Below are 22,180 nucleotides of genomic sequence, written 5' to 3'. Positions count from 1 at the left end.
AGCATGTCTAAGAACAATCTGGTGGTGGCACACACGTTTATTTTGAGGTATGAAGTACTGTGATTCATGTAGTATATGATAGACAAGGTGTTATGTGGGATATTCATAGGTAAAAATCACGCTAGGTTATTTTTTATTTTAATAGCTTATAGGTAGCTCCCATTTTGTACTTTTCTTCCGCTTGCATGTGGCCAGCTGTTAAGGTTTCTGTTGCGGTGAGAAAGCAGACTGAAGGGAAAGTGTTCATTTCAGCTTACAGCTCCACCTCACAGCCCATCACCAAAAGAAGGCAGGACAAGGACTCAAGCAGGGCAGGAGCCTGGAGGCAGGAGCTGTGCAGAGACCATGGGAGTACTGCCTCCTGGCTTGTTTCTAATGGCTTGCTTGGTCTGTTTTCTTATAGAACTCAGCACCACCTCCAAAGTGGTGCCACCCATGGTGAGCCTGTCCCTCTCAAGCCAGACATTAGCCAAGAAAATGCAGGCCTCCCCACGGGCTAAGCTGATGGAGGCTTTTTCCTTATTTGAGGTTCACTCTTTCCAAATGACTCTAGCCTGTGTCAAGTCAACATAAAAACTGGTCAACACCGGCTCTCTGCCCTGAAGATGAGCCTCCAACTAAAAGATAAAGCAAGAGCGAGATTCATAACTGGAGTTATAAAGTTATGGGATGTTTCCTTCAGTTTTCCCTGACATTTCATGTTGAGTGAATCTGGAGACTGATGTCATGTTTACAGAGACTCCTGTTCTGATGCATAGTTAAGTTTCTGTATTTGTACGTTGTGTGCGTGCACATGCACACGTGTGTTTACGCACATGCGACCACAGTGAGCACATTTGGGGATCAGAGGTCAACTTTCTGGGTCTTCTCCTCTCACTTCCCACCTTACTTCCTGAGACAGTATCTCTCACTGAACCTGCTAGGCCGGCTGACAGGTGAGCTCCGGGGATCTGCCTGTCTCTGCCCACCCAGCACTGGGGCAGTACACAGCCCACTGCTGCTGACCGCATGCGTGGATGCGGGGATCTGTGCTTCCTTGCACAGCGAACACTTTATTGCCCTATGGCTTCAGTCTCCGTGTTTGGTCACTTTTCAACTGCAGGTTTATACTGCATTGCTATGAGAGCTCTGTGGCACGGCTGCACTTTTTAACCTGCTCCTGTGTGAGGAAACAGGAAAGAGAGAAAAGAAATCACAGGAAGACCGTCAGAGGTCCGGATTTGCTGAGTCCAGTGGGAGGATCTGGGCCTCTGCTCTCTCTCCCATGCACGAGTCCCCATCTCTGCACCTGCCTCTCTGCATCAGGGAAGAGACTTACTTCTGGTCTGTGCATCTCAGCAAACTAAAACGCATCAGTTATCCGTGTAACATCATACATGACACAACACACTCATTTGCTGACAGCTATTTCCGTGTGTTGTATCCATAAAGATTATAAAAGGAAACAGAAACATTTATAGCTTGAAATAAGATTCGAGACTTCTTATTTTTAGAGACTGGGTTTCTACTGTAGCCCTGGCTGTCCTGGAACTCACTATGTAGATCAGGCTGGCCACAAACTCAGAGATTCCCCCTGCCTCTGCCTTCCACGTGCAGATTAAAGGTGTGCCACCATCACCCGGCGAGACTCTATACTTTTATTTGTCCATTTTATCTGTTTGAAATTTTCTATTACATTTAGTGTATATGTGTACTTATGTACATGTGCATGTGTGTTATCACACACATGTAGAGGTCAAAAGACAGCTTCAAGGAGTCAGTTCTTTCCTTCTGCCAGGTAGGTTTTGGAGGCTGAACCGAGGTCCCCTGGCTTGTTGGCAAGTGCCCTTACCTGCTGCCATATCGTTTGTCCTTTCTACCAATTTTGACATCCAATTATTAAGTTTTAGCTGCCGTTTGCTCAGCTACTCATAATAATACGACAAAGAATCCTGAATAGAATATTCATAGCATAATAAAAAGGTCTTTATGATACCCCAAATTATTGTGATAACATGAATATGATTTATATGTAAGAACTACCTTGGTATAGGAAAAACAGAGCTCTATTTAAAATATGCCTTCTCTCATAGTCATTATGTTTTTCTGTTCTTACGACTTAGCGACTGGTGTTTTGCTTGTTGTTTATAGAAAGGCTGTGAGTAGCTAAGCCTTTCCCTTTGGTTCTTTGGGAAGGTTTTCATTCTGCCGACAGCAGCGTTCCTGCGGGCTGCATCAGTGCTAACTACAGTCCCATGTTTCTGGCTGGGTAGCAGGAAACACGAATGTTTCCTTTCTCACATTTCCCAGACATATTTATGTAATTTTTAATAATTGTGGAAATCTTTACTTTGCAGGGTCTTCAGTTCAGAGACTTAACTGAGTTCTCTTTACTTAACCATAAAACAAAAATCTCTACTCTTGATTGCTTGAAAGACTTTTCCCCAAAGGCTGAAAATATGAGCAGAGGTCTTATGCCTCCAAGGTTGTATACCTAAGAATAAAAGAAGTTAGCTTTTGCAAATAATTATTATAGCACCATGTTTCTAGCTATACTTTGGTGCTGAGGATATTGGGGCATGAACACATAGGAATCTCACTCTGTGATAAACGGATCGAATTTCAAGAGCACAAAGAATGATTCCAGTGTTGGGTGACTGTAGAGAGGAAACTCTTTAAGACACAGCTAAGACATCTGTGTGATCAAGGAGGGCTTCTCTGCCAACACTCGAAGAACGGGAAACTATTTAAGAGCAAGGGAAAATATGTCTTCCATGTCACCAAAACCTTGAGGCTTCTAGAAGACTGATACAATTTAGATACGTGAAGAGAGACTATCATGTGTTGGAGGGAACAGATGGTGGCTGCCAGGGAGGAAGTTGGGTTCTAGCCATAACTTTAAGGCCACAGTAATTAGGAATTTGGATTTGACTTGTGTGCCCTGGGAGCTGTTGAAGGGTCCCCACCAGTGAGTCATAGGTTGGATTTGTGTTTTATGAAGATTAGACAGAGGTGAGCAGCAGTGGAATTGGGAGGAGTGTTGGGAGTAAAGGAAAGTTAGTAGGAAAATAATGGGGCTCATAGCGTGGTGGGGAGCAAGTTCTAAGGGGATTTGGGAAATAGAACCATCATTTTTTTATTAGATAAATAAGGTAAAGGAAATATCAGGTTTCTGGAACTGTGAAGAAAACATTTCCATTTCTGCAGCAAAGGGAAAGGAGGATATGGAGAAACAGCTTTGGCGAGAGAGCAAGAACTTCGGGGGTGTTGGCAAGGGGGTGGTTTGATCCCAGCTCTGAGCACAGAGCAGAGCTCTGAGCTGGAGACAGGGGACAAGGAACACAGGAAGTATTTACAGCCCTGGGAAGCATGCTGTTTGCTGCAGGAAAGCTCTCAGAAAAGAAGGTCCCAAATCGAATTCCCTGATTGGACTGAATGTAGAGCTGGACTGGAGAAGCAGCTTACAGTCCAGGAGAGGAGGGGCCCAGGTAGTCAGAGAGCCAGAGCGAATGGTGGGTCCTGAGCCCCAGAACCGACAGGCGTGTGGACAAGGACATCTACTTTGAGAGCCAGGGCATCGGATGAGGAACAGTTATGAGCTGGGTCCAGCTGCAAGAACCACTGCAGCGCCCTGGTGGGATCGCCAGCTAGAATGGGGGTGACAATGGAAAGAGCAGGCAAGAGAGAAACACGCTCGTGACTGAAGGGCATGCAGGTGCCTTTTGTGGGGGCGTGGATGCTAAGGACGACACAGAATACTGTGTCATAGAATAGTCAGAGACAGGTGGTAGCCGTGGCTTCCTCCTGTGTCTAAGGAAACCATGCAATTAGCTGTCGTCGTTCAGCCAAGGTAGAAGCCTAGATCACGTGGTTTGCCTTTATAAAGATGTTCTGGACATCGAATGATGTTTTAAAATTATTGTTATTAGTTCTTTGAGAACTCCACACAATGTAGTAAATCATTTTTTGCCCCAACTTCTCCCAGGTCTACTCGTCCCTTCCCATCCCATTCCCTACCCTAACATTGTGTCCTCTCTTAAAAAGTGATTTAAATTATTAAATTACTGAATTCAGTTTGTACTACCCATATACGTGGATGTGGGACCATGCACGGAAGCATAGTCAACCTACCAGGGACCGCACCCTCAAAGAGCACCCAATTTTCCTCCTCTGTCAGCTTTCAGTTGCCAGGGGCTCCTCATTTATGGGTGGGATTGGTACCCACCTCCTGACTCCGTACAGGGCTTCTGGCTGGCTGGCTCAGTTTGCACAGGTTCTGTGGGTGCTGCTGTAACTGCTATAAGTTCATATATGCAGCTGCCCGAGGATGTTCCCTGCTTCTGGCCCTTAGGGTCTTTCTACCTCCTCTTCCTCAATGATAACTGAGCCTTGGGAGGAGGAGATGTGATCTAGATGTTCCAGTTAGGGCTGAACATTCTGAGCTCTCACTTTTTGCCCCTTGACTAATTGTGGGTCTCGGTGTTAATCACCATTTGCTGCAAAATGAAGAAGATTCAGGGATGAAGTTTTATAGATTCGCTAATCTATGAGTATAAAGATAAGTTGTTAGGGGTCTGTTTATTGCTATGTTCATTTAATAGGACGGTAATATTAAGTTCTCCCTTGTGGCCTATGACCTATGCAGCCATAGGTCCGTGGCTCAGTGATGGTGCCTGTATGTATTTTCATTGTCTTACTGTCCAGATTTGATCTTGTTGTCACGCCTCTTCACAATTCAAACTAGGAGGGATGAACTCAAAGAAGACAGGAGGAGATGGGTTTTACCTTAGACCAGTGGTTCTCCCACAGGGGTCATGTATCATAGCAGTAGCAGAATTGCAACTATAAAGTAGTAATAATTTTGAATGAAATAATTTTTTGGTTGGGAGTCATCACAGCAGGGGGACTTATATTAAAGGGTCGCAGCATCAGGAAGGTTGAGTGCCACTGCCTTAGATGTTGTAGTACTTGGGGCTCAGAGGCAGGGTCGGGGGTTCTAAGTTGTAACTGCTGTTACACCCCATTCCCGGCCTTGTATATGGTCCTCAGATGAGTTGACTGCTAGAACTGTCTTTCCCTTCCTGAAATTCATTATGGAGTCTGAACTCCACAGTGCTCACCGTCCCCCAACACACACGTGCCTGCACTCATACCAGATTCCAGAGTAAGCAGGCGAAGGAAGGGCAATATTTGCTTTCAAGTTGCGCTTAAAAAGCCAAGTGTCATGGCAGCATAGCTCACAGTCTCGTTCTGGGGTTGATATTTGCATTGCTTAGGGTGGCTCAGCGCATGCCAAGTTGATATGTCTTTTATTCAGCAGAAGAAATAGCTGGGGACCGAGAGGAGGAGCCTCCATGCAGAGTGTGGATGAAACACCGATGGGTGTTTGTGATGTTCCTTTGCTGAAGCAGTTTAATTGCCAAGTGATGGATCTGCTGTAGAGTCAGTGGTCATAGTTGTATAATCCCGTATCATACCCGTGCATATATCATTATTTAAGGTGTTACACTGGCCCTTGGCTAAGAATAGATTTTTAAACCAGGTAATTAGAATTGGGATCAGGAATTGTAGTACAAATATTATCTCTAGGGTATTAACCATTGGTATGCAACTTGACATAGCATCTCTCATGCTACACAAAGAATGGGCTTTAAGACATGGGCTTCTGCAAGCAAGAGACAGTGTGGCAGAAGAAGGCTATTTGGGTTTAAACATGTTTGACCTTCTCATTTGGCACATGTGAAAACTGAGGCACAAGATGCCAGTCTGGTTTAGAAGGTGGTAGTTTCGTGTCCCAGGATGCTTTCCAGGAACGGCAGCAAATTGCTTATGAGGACCTTTGTTTGAGTTTCTTGTGGGATGTGACAGAGTCATCGTTCAGGGTTCACTTGCAGGAGGAGGGAGCCTAGAAAGCTGTGGGGAGGAGGGAGAGAGAGGGATACATGCCGCCCTCCAGCCGCAGGATGGATGCTGCTAGCGTGATCCTTCCTACATATTTGTATATTTTAATTCAAAAGGAAATAGCAGCATTGGGTGAAAACAAAAAAGAAAGACATTTGCTGTTGCTAGAAGAATTTGATAGACTCAGGGATGGGAGAGTCATCGGTGTAGAGAAGCCAGTGGATTATCTAGTCGTACAGGTCGTTCTTCACGGGTGTTAGCATATACCTGCGTTCTAATGCGTCACAGGTGTTAGCATATGCCTGCGTTCTAATGCTCACAGGTGTTAGCATATACCTGAGTTCTAATGCGTCACAGGTGTTAGCATATGCCTGTGTTCTAATGCTCACAGGTGTTAGCATATGCCTGCGTTCTAATGCTCACAGGTGTTAGCATATACCTGCGTTCTAATGCTTCACAAATGTTAGCATACACCTGCGTTCTAATGCTCACAGGTGTTAGCATATACCCGCGTTCTAATGCGTCACAGGTGTTAGCATATATCTGCGTTCTAATGCGTCACAGGTGTTAGTATATACCCACGGTCTAATGCTTCACAGGTGTTAGCATATACCCGTGTTCTAATGCTTCACAGGTGTTAGCATATACCCGTGTTCTAATGCTCACAGGTGTTAGCATACACCTGCATTCTAATGCGTCACAGGTGTTAGCATATACCCGCGTTCTAATGCTTCACAGGTGTTAGCATATACCCGTGTTCTAATGCTCACAGGTGTTAGCATACACCTGCATTCTAATGTGTCACAGGTGTTAGCATACACCCGTGTTCTAATGCTTCACAGGTGTTAGCATATACCTGCGTTCTAATGCTCACAGGTGTTAGCATACACCCGCGTTCTAATGCTTCACAGGTGTTAGCATACACCTGCGTTCTAATGCTCACAGGTGTTAGCATATACCCGTGTTCTAATGTTTCACAGGTGTTAGCATATACCTGCGTTCTAATGCTCACAGGTGTTAGCATACACCCGCGTTCTAATGCTTCACAGGTGTTAGCATACACCTGCGTTCTAATGCTCACAGGTGTTAGCATATACCCGTGTTCTAATGTTTCACAGGTGTTAGCATATACCTGCGTTCTAATGCTCACAGGTGTTAGCATATACTTGCGTTCTAATGCTCACAGGTGTTAGCATATACCTGCGTTCTAATGCTCGCAGGTGTTAGCATACCCAATAAACACATACTCCCCATCTGCTATCCTAATTAGTGTGGTGACTTTGAAATTTCACCTGTGGCCACAATCTATTATGAAGAGACCCCACTGGTCATTACAGCTTAAATTTTAGTGTGTGTTTGTCCCAGTTAGGGTTTCTTTCCCTTTTGGGGGCACAATATTTTAAAAATTTTTATGTGCATTGGTGTTTTGCCATGGGTGTCAGGTCCCCTGGAACTGGAGTTATAGACAGTTTTGAGCTGCCATGTGGGTCCCAGGAATTGAACACAGGTCCTCTGGAAGAGCAGTTGGTGCCCTTAACCCCTGAGCCATCTCTCCGGCTCCCAGTTAGGGTTTCTATTGCTCTGATGAAACACCATAACCAAAAGCAAGTTGTGGGTGAAAGGGTTTACTTGGCTTATACTTCCACATCACTGTTCATCACTGAAGGAAGTCAGGACAGGAACTCAAACAGGGCAGGAACCTGGAGACAGGGGCTGATGCAGATGCTGTGGAGGGGTGCTGCTTACCGGCTGTTCCTCATGACTTGTTCAGCCTGTTCAGAACCCAAGACCACCAGCCCAGGGATGGCGCCACCCACAGTGGGCTGGGCCCTCCTCCATCAGTTGCTAATTCACAATATGCCCTACAGAGTTGCCTGCAGCCCAGTGTTACGAAGATACGTTTTTTTATCGAGGTTCCTCCTCTCAGATGACTTCACGTGTTACATGTTCATTTTGAGCCACTGTGGGTCCCACTCCTTGTGGTACCTCTACAGAGTGCCTCTCTGGTGTGCAGTGCGGGACTGTGCTTGGCTGTGGCACCTCCCTCCTGGAAGATAATTGCACCTAGTGACAGGCCCTTGCCTCTCTTTCTGCTTGCAGAACAATCAACCATGACGACCGAATCGGGATCAGACTCGGAATCCAAGCCAGACCAGGAGGCCGAGCCCCAGGAAGCAGCAGGGCCTCAGAGACAAGCAGGGGCACAGCCTGGACCAGAGCCCGCCAGCGAGGAGCCACCAGCGCTAGAGCAGTTCCCAGCAGCTGCCGCGCACAGCACCCCGGTGAAGAGGGAGGTGAGCCAGGAGCATCTCTAGGGAGGGCCAGTCAGAGGACCTGGCTGGGCACTGTGGCTTTGTCCCAGCCCTAAGGGCAGCTATGAAGGTCCCCTGCTTTTGCCCTCTCACCCAGGGGATCAGTGGTGTTGCCTTGAAGGATTTCAGTGAGTGGCTTTCCTCCGCCCAGGCCTGGACCGGTACCTCCTGCCTTTGACTAAAGCCATTACAGTCAGCCAAACTCCTTACTGAAGACTGAGTTATTGACTGCCTAGATCTTGAGTTTACTGGAAGGGCAGACAGCAAGCTGGCAGCCCTGGCTATGCCTCTGGCTGTTTTCATTTCATGCTGTAAAGGATGAGGGCAGAATTGATTTTTCCAGTCGTTATTCTGATCTGAACATTGCCATCTACGTTCAGTGACTGTTTATTTGGGTTGGATCCCCCTCTCCCTGTATACACTTGTAGGTTCGTTGCCGTTCCTTATGTATAACTGGGGTTGTCAGGAGCGATTACTTCTGCCCTTTGTGAGATGGTACTCAGTGGTAGGGTGCATACTTAGTCTGGGGAACTTTGGTTCCATCCCCACTATTGTCAAATAGAAAAAAAATAATTAGTATAAATACGTAAATAAAATCAAAAGAATAAAGGATGGTAATAGGATGAGTCAGGATGGTCTTGAAGGTGCAAACCTGCGTGTTTTAGAATGCTACCTTGTGCGTGATGAAGGGATCCAGAGCCCAAGGAGGGACTGACCCCTTAGGATTCCCAAGAGTTTGTGGGGTTAGAAATTTCCGATGTTTAGTGAATGGTCACGAGGTTAGCCTTTGGGTGGAAGACTCTGGAGCTCAGCATCACAACACATTACCGTGACGGTGAACACTTGTTTATGAGACAGGGTATGTTACTGTGGTCACATGGCATTCGCAAGTTCTGTTTTTTAGACAACATGAATGGGGCTGGACAGATGGCCCAGCAATTAAGAGCACTGGCTGCTCCTGCAGCAGGTCTGGATTCCGTTCCCAGAATGCGTACCATTGCTCACAGCCCCCAGAATTCAAGTTTTAGGGGATCAGAATCCCTTTTCTGACCTCTGCAGGCATCAGGTATACAGGCAGCGCACATACATACATGCAGGCAAAGCACCCATGCACATAAAATAAAAATATAATCTTTGAAAAAAATGAAGGAGAAGGTGCCTTCGAGAGACTTGGCAAAGCTGAGGTGTGTACGGCAGCTGTCGTGACCGTGTACCATGTTCTGTAGTAAATGTGTTAAAAGCAGGAACCCCACACTGAAGTATTGGTTAGAAGTGTATTATGGTAAATCCATGAACCAATAATATGATAATTTACTATAGTTGAGTGTTACGTGCTCTATACAAGTGTCTCAGCTGTACTCTCAAGTGTCTGGTAATACAGACCATCCCAGGGCTGGAGAGATGGCTCAGTGGTTAAGAGCATTGACTGCTCTTCCAAAGGTCCCGAGTTCAATTCCCAGCAACCACATGGTGGCTCACAACCATCTGGAATGAGGTCTGGTGCCCTCTTCTGGCCTGCAGGCATATACACAGGCAGAATATTGTACTCATAATAAATAAATAAATAATTTAAAAAAAAAATACAGACCATCCCAAACACGGGAGCTGCGCAGTGTTTGGATTTTCCAGTGGCAGCTATATCACAGTGCAATAGGAATTATGTGTTTGCCTTAATTTTTCTTTATTCTTGAGAATTTCATTAATGGATACAATGAAATAGTCACTTCTGCTCCGTTTCCCCTACACAGCTCCCCCAAACCCCTCTCAGCCTATTCAGCTCTTGTGTCTTAAGGGACCACTGTCATATATACGGTTTGTGTGGTGCTACGTGGACCACAACTGTAATTTATCTTCTATAGTCAAATGTTTGAAACCAACAGGGGACATGATACTGAATCCGCAGCAGAAAATGTCCCTGGCTGCACAGGGCAGAGACCTGAGTAAATCCTGTTTCTGTGCTTCAGAGGACTCTTCCGGGCCTTTGGGGTACAGGATGTTAACAAGGAATCCTCTTAAGGTCTTCTGCCAAGATCTTTGCTTCATATCTGGAAGCAATGTTCGAGAGAAAATTAAGTATATTTGGTTATAGAATGAGGATGGAAATGTGACTGAATTTGAATTTACTTAATCTTGTGAGCCTTCAGGAAGTTTTCTCCCCTCCCTAGTCCTGTTGCTCCTTTTTTGTAACTGAGGTTTGTATAACTACAAACCTACCCATCAGAGCAAGGAGGAAGACAGTGGCGTGCAGGATTTGCATCGTGACTCTAAATTGGCAGTTCATCTGAGACACTTGGTCTGCTTTTCTAGACCTGGCTGATAAAAGCCTCAGCGTTAGATTCCTCTCTCGTGTGTTCCAAAAAGATCTGTCCTTGAACGATGGCCCCTTATCGTCTGCATAAGAAAAGCAAGCACACACCGTTTGTGGCTGGTGTTTAACTCAGCCAGCAAGTTCATTTTCATACAGATACGTTAGTGGTAGGCAGACAAAGCCTCATCTTGTGTCCTGCATAGAAAGCGGCCATTCACAGCAACATTTGCCTTAAAAGCAGCTTCGGTTGACTTTGCCTGCAATGAAACAGTAGTTTAAATATGTCGAGATCATATGTAAATTACAAATTATCTAATAAGATGGATTGTGGTTGATAATTCCAGGATGACTTTACTTCTCCCTAAACTGTATGAAGGCCACTAATGACATTCATGGATTTCTCGCATTGATGCTTTAACGCAGTCAAAACTGTCAGACTTATAGTCAGAACGAGTTTTTGTTTTTACTTTCCAGACTTGTTGAAGTTTATTCCGTTTCCTTGCCTTTTCAAGTTGGCCATTCCTTCATTGTTTCTTTAGTTATTTTAACCAAGGCCTCCTGGTAGGCATTCTGGATCGATGATTTAGAATACCTATGTAGAAATACAGACATTCACCACTTTAGGTGTTTTTTTTTAATATATAAATTTGGCAAAACTGCCTTATCATATGAAGAACTGCTTATAATTCATGGGCACTTTTGGTGAAAGAAAGGACAACATGATCGATCTTATATATGGAAGTCAAGGTAGGAAACGCAGGGAAAACAGAAATCTATACCAAAGGTCTAAGACTAATACACTACAGTGACCCTGCTTCTAGAATGGTGGGAAGTAATACAAGTTGAAATAATAGCCAGGTGGTGGTGGCGCACACCTTTAATCCCAGCACTCGGGAGGCAGAGACAGGCGGATCTCTGGGAGTTCGAGGGCAGCCTGGTCTACAAGAGCTAGTTCCGGGACAGGCACCAAAGCGACAGAGAAACCTTGTCTCAAAAAAAAAAAGAGTTGAAATAATAAACCATCAATTCGGCCTTTCCTCAGCATCTCATGCCCTTCTAGTTCCTGGCTGGCGGTCCATCTGTGTGAGAAATCCCATGTCACTCCAAGGGTCAGCCCTGCACACTGGTGTCTTTTTCTGGGCACTGTCGGGGTTGCGGACCATCCAGCCACTCATCGGGTCTCCATGACAGCATCGTGGTGATTGGATAGAAGAGGGCACAGAAACATCTGCGGGGCGGCGTTCAGACACGCTGACTGGGGAGAGAATTCCGTGTCCCCTAGGATGTTTCTCTGCAGGGGTGAGATGGGCTCAGGGCAGAATTCAGAGACTCAGCAAGTGAAAGCGTCAGGCATTGGATGTGTCCTCATACCAGCGCTTTACAGGAAGAGAACAGACCCAGGGATTACACCGTGCTGAGCTTCAGTGCACGGCTGACGTTCTGCGTGGCTGATGTCCGCGCGGCTGACGTCAGTGAACTGATTCAGAGCAGAATCGGGTGTTTTAGCACTTGTAAAATTACTGACAAGATTAACACAGCTCTCTGAGCCTTAATGTTTCTGTCGTGTAAGTGTCTGGGAGAGGGGTGGATCTCACAGGTCAGGGAATCCAGAAGTATCCAATCGATTAAGAAAACAGTGGGCTTTCGTGGCCCACTATAGAATGCCTCTGAAAAAGCCAAGAGCGGATTTACTTATGTTCTGAGTGAGATCTTGATAGAATTGGCTAAATCACTTCTCTACTAAGCCTTGGGTCAGCTGAAAAAGGCCCCATGGTACACTTAGGTGGGTGGGGTTATTTAGGTGTAACTGGGCTTCAGAAATAGTCAGATCTGTGTATCTGCTCCTGGCACCACAGTGGAGACGGCTCACATCCCCTAGGGAGCGGGAACCCAGTGCGGTGTCTGAGCTCTCTGGAGCTGTGCGGGGTCTGAGCTCTCTGGAGCTGTGCGGGGGTCTGAGCTCTCTGGAGCTGTGCGGGGTCTGAGCTCTCTGGAGCTGTGCGGGGTCTGAGCTCTCTGGAGCTGTGCGGTGTCTGAGCGGCTCACTATCCATTTCCTGTCTCACTGTTGCTTTTTCACAGGTCAGCGACAAGGACCGGGACTTCGCTGCCGCAGCTGCGAAACAACTTGAGTATCAGCAATTTGAAGACGATAAACTCTCTCAGAGATCCTCCAGCAGCAAACTCTCACGGTCCCCGTTGAAGATTGTCAAAAGGCCCAAAAGCATGCAGTGCAAAGTGACCCTTCTGGATGGATCCGAGTACGGCTGTGACGTGGATGTAAGTGTGCGCTTCAGAGCAGGGGACTGCCGCACAGTGGGCAAGGTGACATTTCCCAGACCCGGGGAACTTTTCTCGGCTAGACTCAAACCCACTTCCACAGCTCTAACAGGAGATTAAATTACTACAAGCTTGCAGTGTCCCGAAATGTTGTCGGTCCAAAGTAAAATGTGATAGCATATATAAAAACAAAACCAGATGGGCTCTCTTAGTGTTTTCCATGTCAGGGACAAAGATATTACAGGCTTCAAAATGCACTTTGCTTTAATGCTCTGACTATGAGCAACACTTCAATTGATTTTACCTTTTCTGTTGGCATAGTTTATGGCCCAGACATCTGTGTAAGTCATTTACATAGAAGTATTGGGATAGCTTAAAATGATTGTGCCCTTTTCTTTCTTAGTAATTATTTTAAAAACGACAAAAATCACACGTGGTAGACTTTGACTCTCCATGTAAAATATTACACTTCTCTTTGTTGTATATGTATATTCTCACATTCTACATTCATCTGCGCCATCCCCTCCTCCTCTCTTTTTTTAAAAAAAGACTTTTATTTTTTAAATTATGTATGCTTGTGTTTATCTGTGTGAGTGGGTGTGTACCTGAGTGCAGTACCTGAGGAGACCAGAAGAGGGCGTCAGATCCCTTGGAGGTGGGGTCATTAGCACCTGTGAGCTGTAGGAATGAGTGATGGAAATTGAGCTCAGATCCTCTGGAAGAACTGCTAACCACTGAAGTGTCCGTCTCCCATCCCTTTTCCTTCTGCTTAGAACCCATTTATCATTCTAATTATATTTTGTGTGATGCTATAGTTGGAATTTTCTTTGGGCCACCAACCAGCTCCCAGATAAAGACATGGAGACTTAATTATGAAAGCTCTGCCTTTTCTTAGGCATGACGCACTAGCTCTTTTAACTTAACTTGACCTGTTTCTGTTCAGCTGTGTTTTGCCTTGGAACTTTTTACCTTTCTTGCATTCTCTATGTCCTACTTTCCTGCTTCCTCCTGTGTCTGTCTGTCTGGTTCCTGGTGCCTCCCTGGTGTCTCTGTTTCTTTTTGTGTTCCTAAATCCCTTCTCCTACTCACTCTCCCTGGAAGTCCTGCCTAGACCTCTTTCCTTGCCATTGGCCATTCAGCTCTTCATTAGACCATTAAGGTGCCTTAGGCAGGCAAGGTAAAACAACCACACATCTTTACATAACTAAACCAATATATCACATCTTTACATAGTTATTAAGCAACTATCCCACAGTCTAAAGAAATGAAACACATCCTTACATATTTAAGCAACTTAACATGGATGTGTCACGTCTTTGCATGGCTAAACAAATATTCTGCAACGTAATGCCCTTCTGTGCACAGTGGTTTTGTTGTTCTTGGTTTTTATTGTTTTTAGGTTTCTCAAGAGAACGTTCAAATTCATTTCAGAGTTGATATCTTGGTAGGAATAAGAGATGCATTGCTATGTTATTTAAGATTGCAGGAACATAGAAGATTGAATTCTTACATTAAACAAAGTTCCTTAATCTGTTATGTGTATAGAATTTAGTCCTATATAAGCTGTTGGGCTGGTGCAGTGTGTGTCAGGTACCCAGAGTCTGCTGAGCAAGGTCTCTTTCTTATATTTTGCTAGCTCTGATTTTGAACAGATTTTTCAGTCAATGTGTGCAGTAGCCGACTTAGATGTTAATTAAAGGGGACTCAGATGTGAGCCTGTAGCTGGGTTTAGCTGTGACTGAGAGGGCCTCCGCAGTCTCAAGGGAGATTATATTTTTTTCTGTGGAGATCCACTTTGTGGAAAAATTTGCTGTGTGGGAGAAGCTTTCCCTGAGCTTTAATTGCATTTATATAATGAAATGAATGGACTGCTTCATCATCCTCTGGTCATTGCTGCCATTTTTCTGTAGAAGATTCTAGATGGAGAAAGGTTCATGTTTGGACATAATGCCTTGGGGATGACAGATAATGTTTATCATTCTGCCAATTTAATTTATACCTAATGCCTTGGGTTTCTTATAGATAATCAATGGGATTTTGACTATAGAATACTTATTTGATAATTTATTGCAACCTTCAGTATCACTGTGATCATTTTAAGTGACATTTCAATGTCTTTCATACATGACATTATAAATTGGAAAGATTTCTAAACATACATTTTTCAAACTTTTATTGAAAAAACTCTCACAATATATTTTATTTTAATCAGGTTTTCCCTTCCAGCAATTCCTTCTAGATCCTCCTCACCTTCCTACCTACCAACTTTATGTTTTCTTCCTCTCTCTAACAAATAAACAAAACAAAATACAAAACCCCACAAAAATAAAAGTGAAAAAGCAAAAGACCATTAAGACAAAAAATGCTCAAACGAAGCAAACTGAGGCGAAAAGTCTACAGAAATACCAAATCTGCTTTCTGTTGATCAAGTACTCCTGGGCATGGCCTATCCTGAACTGTCATTTCTATACCCAGTGAGACTCCATCGGAGAGGCAGCAGGTACCACTGCAGACAATTGCTTGCCTGGGGTGGGACCCTGTGTCTGTCCTCCCTTCTCAGTGCCGGCCCACCTCTTCCTTGAACCTGTGCATGCTGCCACAGTCTCTGTGAGCTCAGATGTCCACCCATCCTATTGTCCTGGACGCCTCTGTCCTCCTGGAATCGTTCGTCTCCTGTGGCTCTTAGATTCCCGAGCTCTGAGGAGCAGGATTTGATGAAGACACCCCGTTTGAGATCAAATGCTCCAGAGTCTCACATCCTACATATTGCCCAATTGTAGGTCTCGGGATTAGTTGCCATCTACTGCAAGAAGCTTCTCTGATGACAGCTTAGGCAGACACAAATTTACTGGTGTATCAGTGTATCATTAGGAGTTCTTTTTTTCTATGGTCTTTTAACAGAATGGTAGTTTTAGGTTTTCCCAGGCCTGTGGTCTGTCTATTGTCATGTCTTGGTCATTTTAACAGTATCGGATGAGGGCTTCATCTGATGGAATGGGCCTTAAATCCTATTAGAAATATTTGTGCCACTATTACACCAGAAAATGGTTCTGTGTCAGGTTCATAGCTGGGCTGATGATTCCCTTTCTCCTTTGGTAGTGTGCAGAGTACCAGGACCGTGGACTCTGGCTGGTAGGAGGGATGCCTTTAGTTAGGAACTGGCTTCACTTCCCCATGGTCAGAGAGATTTATGAGTGTTTGCTTCAGCACGAAGGCCTTATGGTCACGTTATAGAAAGTAACCAAGAGCCTTGGTAACAGCCTTTGATATTTTAGAGATTTTTATGGATTATTTATTCTCTTGATGTTTAATTTTTTAGTTCTTTATATAGTTTGGATACTACCCCTCTTTCAGATATATAATTTGCATCATGTGGATCAATGGCGAAGATCTTTTCCCACGCTGTAGGCTGCCACTTTGCCCAAATGACAGTGTCTTTTGCCATACAGCTTTTCAGCTTCACGAGGTCCCATGTATTAATTGCTGATCTTAGTGCCTGTGTTAGTTCAGAAAGTCTTACTCTGTGCCAAGGAGTTGGAGGCTATTCCCCCACCTTGTCTTCTATCAGATTCAGTGTGTGTGATCTTATGTTGAGGCTCTTGATTCATTTGGAGTTGAGTCTGTATGGGTGCTAGTGTGGATCTCTTCTTTTTTTATTTTTTCTTCTTTTTTTATTGCTTTATAAATAATACCATTCAAAATTTCCACTTCCTCCTCTCCTCCCACTTCCTTCCCGCTCTCTGCTCCCCCTTAACCCTCACCCTCCAGTCCTAAGAGAGGGCAAGGTCCCCTGCCCTGTGGGAAGTCCAAGGCCCTCCACGCTCCATCCAGGCTTAGGAAGGTATGCATCCAAATAGACTAGGCTCCCAAAAAGCCAGTCCATGCAGTGGAGACAAATCACAGTTTCATTCTCATTGGCTTCTCAGTCTGCTCCAATTGTCAGCCACATTCAGAGGGTCCAGCGTTGTAAAGAGTGGCAGGGCTGAATTCCGGCCGCCCTGGCTCCCGCACAGCTAGCTTTATACCAGAAATAACAACACACAAACTGTATTCATTTAAACACTGCTTGGCCCATTATATCTAGCCTCTTCTCGGGTAACTCTCGCACCTGGACTAGCTCATTTCTAATAATGTGTGTAGCATCCCAAGGTGCGCTTACCGGGAAGATTCTAGCCTATGTCCATCCTGGGTCGGAGCTTCATCTGCCCGGGAGAGAGGAGCATGGCCTCTGAGCTCACTTTCTCTTCCTCCCAGCATTCTGTTCTGTTTACTCCACCCACCTATGTTTTAACCTATCAGGGCCAAGCAGTTTCTTTATTACTTAACCAATGAAATCAACAGATTGATATATGACACTCCCACATCAGTCCAGTTTGATCGCATGCTCTTTCAATCCCAGTCCAGCTGGATTTGGTGAGCTCCCATTAGATGACGCACACTGTCTCAGTGGGTGGACCAACCCCTCCCCATCCTGACTTCCTTGTTCATCTTCTCCCTCCTTCTGCTCTTCAACTTTCAACTGGACCTTGGGAGCTCAGTCCAGTGCTCCCATGTGGGTCTCTGTCTCTATCTCCGTCTGTCACCGGACAGAGGTTCTATGGTGATATTCAAAATAGTCATCAGTCTGACTACGGGACAAGGCCAGTTCAGGCACCCTCTCCTCCATTGCCCAGGGTCCTAGCTGGGGACATCCCCATGGACACCTGGGAACCCCTCTAGAGCCAAACCTCTTGCCAACCCCAAAATGGCTCCCTTAATTAAGATATCTTCTTCCCTGCTTCCATATCTGTCCTTCCTCCATCTCACCATCCCACTCCCCCAAGTTCTCCACAACCCTCCCCTTCTCCCTCCTCTCTCCCCCTCTCCCTTTCCTCCCCCATCCCACCCCCACCCCCATGCTCCCAACTTTTGCCTGGCGATCTTGTCTGCTTCCAATTTCCAGGAGGATCTATATATGTTTTTCTTTGGGTTCACCTTATTACTTAGCTTTTCTAGGATCACGAACTATATGCTCAAGGTCCTTTGTTTATGGCTAGAATCCACTAATGAGTGAGTACATACCATATTTGTATTTTGGGGTCTGGGTTATCTCACTCAGGATAGTATTTTCTATTTCCATCCATTTGCATGCAAAATTCAAGATGTCATTGTTTTTTGCTGCTGAGTAGTACTCTGATGTGTAGATGTGCCACACTTTCTTCATCCATTCTTCCATTGAAGGGCATCTAGGTTGTTTCCAGGTTCTGGCTATTACAAATAATGCTGCTATGAACATAGTTGAACAAATGCTTTTGTAGTATAATTGGGCATCTCTTGGGTATATTCCCAAGAGTGGAATTGCTGGATCCTGAGGTAGGGTGACTCATGCCCTGGCCTCAAACTAAAAGTAGCTTGGGAGAAACTAGAAGAATTTAGACAGGCCGCGTTTTCCTCGGACACCTCCCAAACTCCTTCCATCTGGTGGAATAGAAGACACACAGACCTCGGTGGAAGAGGCTGCGTCACCTTCCCCGCCTGTTGCCCCAAGATGTGTAGTTGTAGGAGAATTGAGAGCAGGACACAGAAGTGAGCGGAAGTCCTTTATGCACTCAATAAAGAATCATTTTTACTTTAATAAAATTACATCTCTTCTCATAGCCAACTTAATGCCGCTGTCATTCCCGCAGAATGAGCAGGGCCCAACCATGTGACAGCCTCCTCGTGAGGCTTCTCATCGGCTAGAAAAGGTGACTTTCCTATCACATGCTCGCGATGACCGAGAACACAAACAACTTCCTGTTGCCAGTTCCTCATCGTTTGTTGCAAAGGTCAGCACAGGCACATGTGTGTACACACACACACACATACACACACATACACACACATGTGTGTACACACACACATACACACATGTGTGCACACACACATACACACATGTGTGCAACACACATACACACATGTGTGCGCGCACACACACATACACATGTGTGCACACACATACACACACATGTGTGTACACACACATACACACACGTGTGTACACACACATACACACACGTGTGTACACACACATACACACACGTGTGCACACACATACACACACGTGTGCACACACACATACACACATGTGTGTACACACATACACACACATGTGTGCACACACACATGTGTGCACGCACACATACACACACATGTGTGCACACACACACACATACACACACACCACAAATATCTTGGACCTCTTTTGCAACCATAAATTTGTGTTTTCCCTTGCTCAGTCCTGCAGTCGGAAGAGACCTGAAGATCCAGAAAAGTAAAGTACAAAGAGCATTTCTCTGACACCATGACTGAACACTCATGTTGAGAAAGCCCCGTGCTTTAATGTTCATGTCATGTATTTTCAAACTTCCCTTTATTGATGGATTTACATCATTGTAGCATACAGTGGTTTTTCTATTTGCAAGGCCTATGCTTCTGACGTTTTTTTCAAATTTGTTTTTTTTACCACTTGCAATATAGAAAAAAAAGGTCATATAGGCAACTCAGCTTGATGTATGCTTAGGGAATGTTTATATGCCTCCAAATTTCCACACATGTCAGCAAAATTATTAACATGATTTATCTCACGAGGACTGGAGAACCCAAATGACATCTTATTCCAGTTTGTTATCATTTGTTGGAAGAGGAGAACAGAATCCTCCCTCTGCATACTGCACAGGATCAATGTTCATCTCATCTCACGTGTTTCCTCTCTGACAATCTATGTGGGGCAGGCAGCTTTGTTCCTTGCCGATCAGTATGCAATATCTGAAGCATTATATAGTGTAGTTTGGTTTGTATTCCACTGAGGTCCCTGCAGGTGGACTGTCACAGGCTTCTGACATTTTGGCAGGATGTTGTAGTGTACAAATGGGTTATGGCACGTTTGCAGCTCCCCTGGGGCATAGCCAGCTCCTGGGCAGCAGATGGGACCTGCTTAGAAGCGTTATCAGGAAGGTGCTGGTGGAGGGATTCTGTAGAGGGTTTCTGTTCCTCAGGGTTATTGAAAAGGGTCCTGCCCCCTTCCTCTCTCCTCGTGAATTCCCCAGTTTACTTAGCCCCTAGCTATCCTGTCAGTCACTGTGAGGAAGGCAATGGGAATGGAACCCAGGTATATCCACGGTAGATTCCTATCCCAGCAACACAAATACCTTCTGGCCAGTCACACTGGAGAAAGAATTGAATCCAGACTGAGATAAATCAAATATAGCTTTTTGAAAGAGTTAGTAACATCATAAAAGCCTTAGTCCTTCCCTGTTTAATTAGGCCTTGACCAGACTCAGATCTATGTAGGCCCCTCTGTAAAGGATCCACATTTGAGTCAGAACAACAGTGTCCCTTTCAACCATCCAGAGCCAACCAGAGGCCAGGGAGATTGTCATGCTGTGTCCCAAGTGTACTTTGCTCCTCTTCGAATTCTGGTCAGGAAGGGACTTTTGAACGTTGCCCAATGGTCTTTCTCTGCGGTTATTGAATTATCTTTTGGACTCGCACTCCTGTTTCATGTTCTGTACCTCTGCGATATGGTTGGAAGAAATGATTCCTCATCCTGACCTTTCTACTTCCATGGGTTATGCGTAAAATACTTTCTCGACCATTTCGAAGCCCTGGGCAGAAGGATAGAAATGCCCTAATTCAGGAGCTTGATCCAACACTTATTACCTTTCTTGAATTGCCAGAAACAGATAAATAGAAAATGTGAGACATGGCATCTTCTCAGCCTGCACAAATAGTGTTTTTCAAGCAAACTTGTAAATCAGAGATTTTCATCTATATGACTGTGGACTTTGACCCCTCCTGTGACACGCCTCTCTTGTCCCATCAGACACCCATCTCCTGCTCTAACCTAATGTCCCCATGCAGCGGCACCATTGTCCTGCTGGAAGGATGGCACCCTCCCCCAAAGACTCTGAAAGTGGGGGGACGTTAGTTATCCTTTCTTTTCTCATCAGATGGCTCTTCGTGCAACCATAGGAACATGGCACACGAGGATGGTTAAGGCGCCACGTCTCTTTTACCTGATAGAGATGCCGTGAGATCTTCCCAAGGCGTTGAGATTTGTCCTCATTAGAGTTGGGTGGTGAGAGGCTTTCTTACTAAAATAGTTAAACCTATCCTCCTGGTATTCATTTTTAAAAAGTAATAAAGTTTAATAGTCCATCATGAGTGTGGTCATGGCCTGTTAAGTCCTCTAAAGAATATTAATGTTGGAGAGGAGGTGAGATATGTCGAGGAATAGGAGCTGTAAAGCCATCTGGGTGTGCCGTCCATTCCAGGTTGGGTTTGGGAAGCCAAGTAGGTTTTGAGAGCTTGAGTGATTACGTCATTAGGTCATAGGTAACACATTAAATACTGCTACGGAAAGTTCACTGGAGAATTCTTTCTGTATTTGCCCCAGCTATCAAGTCATATTAATATGTGTTTGTGCACGTTTGTATATGTGGGTTTGCTTCCATGAGTATGTGTGTACATGCGTGCTTGTCTGTATGTATTACGTGTGCATATGTACATGTGTGTATACATGAGAGTGTGAGTGCACACGTGTGGATTGTGCACCCGGGTGCACATGTGTGTATACATGTGAGTATGTGTGCACACATGTGTGTGCTTGTGAATATGTGTGCACATGTGTATATATGGACACGTGAGTATGTGTACATCTGAGTATATACGTAGGCCAGCAGTTGGTGGCAGGTGTCTTCTTCAGATACTCTGTACCCTATTTTTGGAGACAGGGTCTCTCACGGAACCTGAAGAGTGACAACGTGGCAATCCCATCTGCTCAGCAAGCCCCAGGGGTCTTCCTGTCTCTGCACCCACAGTGCTGCAGATGCACAGCACTGTACCCAGCTTTTTCACGCCCGTTCTGGGGGATCCCGCCATGGCCCTCGGGCTCCTACAGCAGCTTTTCTCTGAGTGACCCGTGTCATCAGCCTGTGTTTGCAAAGATCAGTTCTCTAGCCTTGTGTTACTCGGTCACTAGGTTTGCTTTTTCCGGTCCTACCCTTAAACCCTTGGTCCCGCTGTGCTTCCCAAAGCACCGTGTCTGGTTTGTTGCCTCTCGCGCTGCTCCCAGGAGCTGTATACACGACTTCATTCTTTACTGAAGATCCAAAAGTTCAGGTGACCCTTTGTGCTATATATCTAGCTTGCTTGCTTGCTTAGAATTTGCTGCTTTCAGTGTCTTTGTGACTGAGAGCTGCCACATATGCCCTGAAAGGGATTACCAATGACGACACAACCGCCACAGTCCCCGTGAGATGATGGCTAGGCACACATGGTGGTAACCTTGGACCCATGCATGCAGAAGAGGGCTCCCCACTCATGGCTCCAGCTTCGGATATAAGGCCAGGTCTACCAGATTCCCCATAGCACATCTCAGG

At 45.2% G+C, this 22,180-nt stretch overlaps 1 protein-coding gene across 25 annotated transcripts in view; it reads left to right on the top strand.

Annotated features, from left to right (window-relative positions):
• The window catches only part of LOC121458704 (band 4.1-like protein 3), a 164,508-nt gene that overhangs the window by 70,779 nt on the left and 71,549 nt on the right, over nucleotides 1-22,180 (top strand). For all 25 annotated transcript variants that reach the window (XM_041667999.1, XM_041667989.1, XM_041668000.1 and 22 more), the window contains exons 2-3: nucleotides 7,981-8,174; nucleotides 12,582-12,779. In XM_041667999.1, the coding sequence (XP_041523933.1) occupies nucleotides 7,981-8,174; nucleotides 12,582-12,779 (392 nt within the window). The remainder of the gene's footprint in view (nucleotides 1-7,980; nucleotides 8,175-12,581; nucleotides 12,780-22,180) is intronic.

The sequence above is a fragment of the Microtus oregoni genome, unplaced genomic scaffold (assembly GCF_018167655.1).
Source record: "Microtus oregoni isolate MIOR12 unplaced genomic scaffold, Mior012 000018F_ref0000195, whole genome shotgun sequence".
NCBI lineage: Eukaryota > Metazoa > Chordata > Mammalia > Rodentia > Cricetidae > Microtus > Microtus oregoni.
The sequence above is the reverse complement of the archived record's forward strand: the minus strand, read 5'-3'. Positions and strand labels throughout refer to the sequence as shown.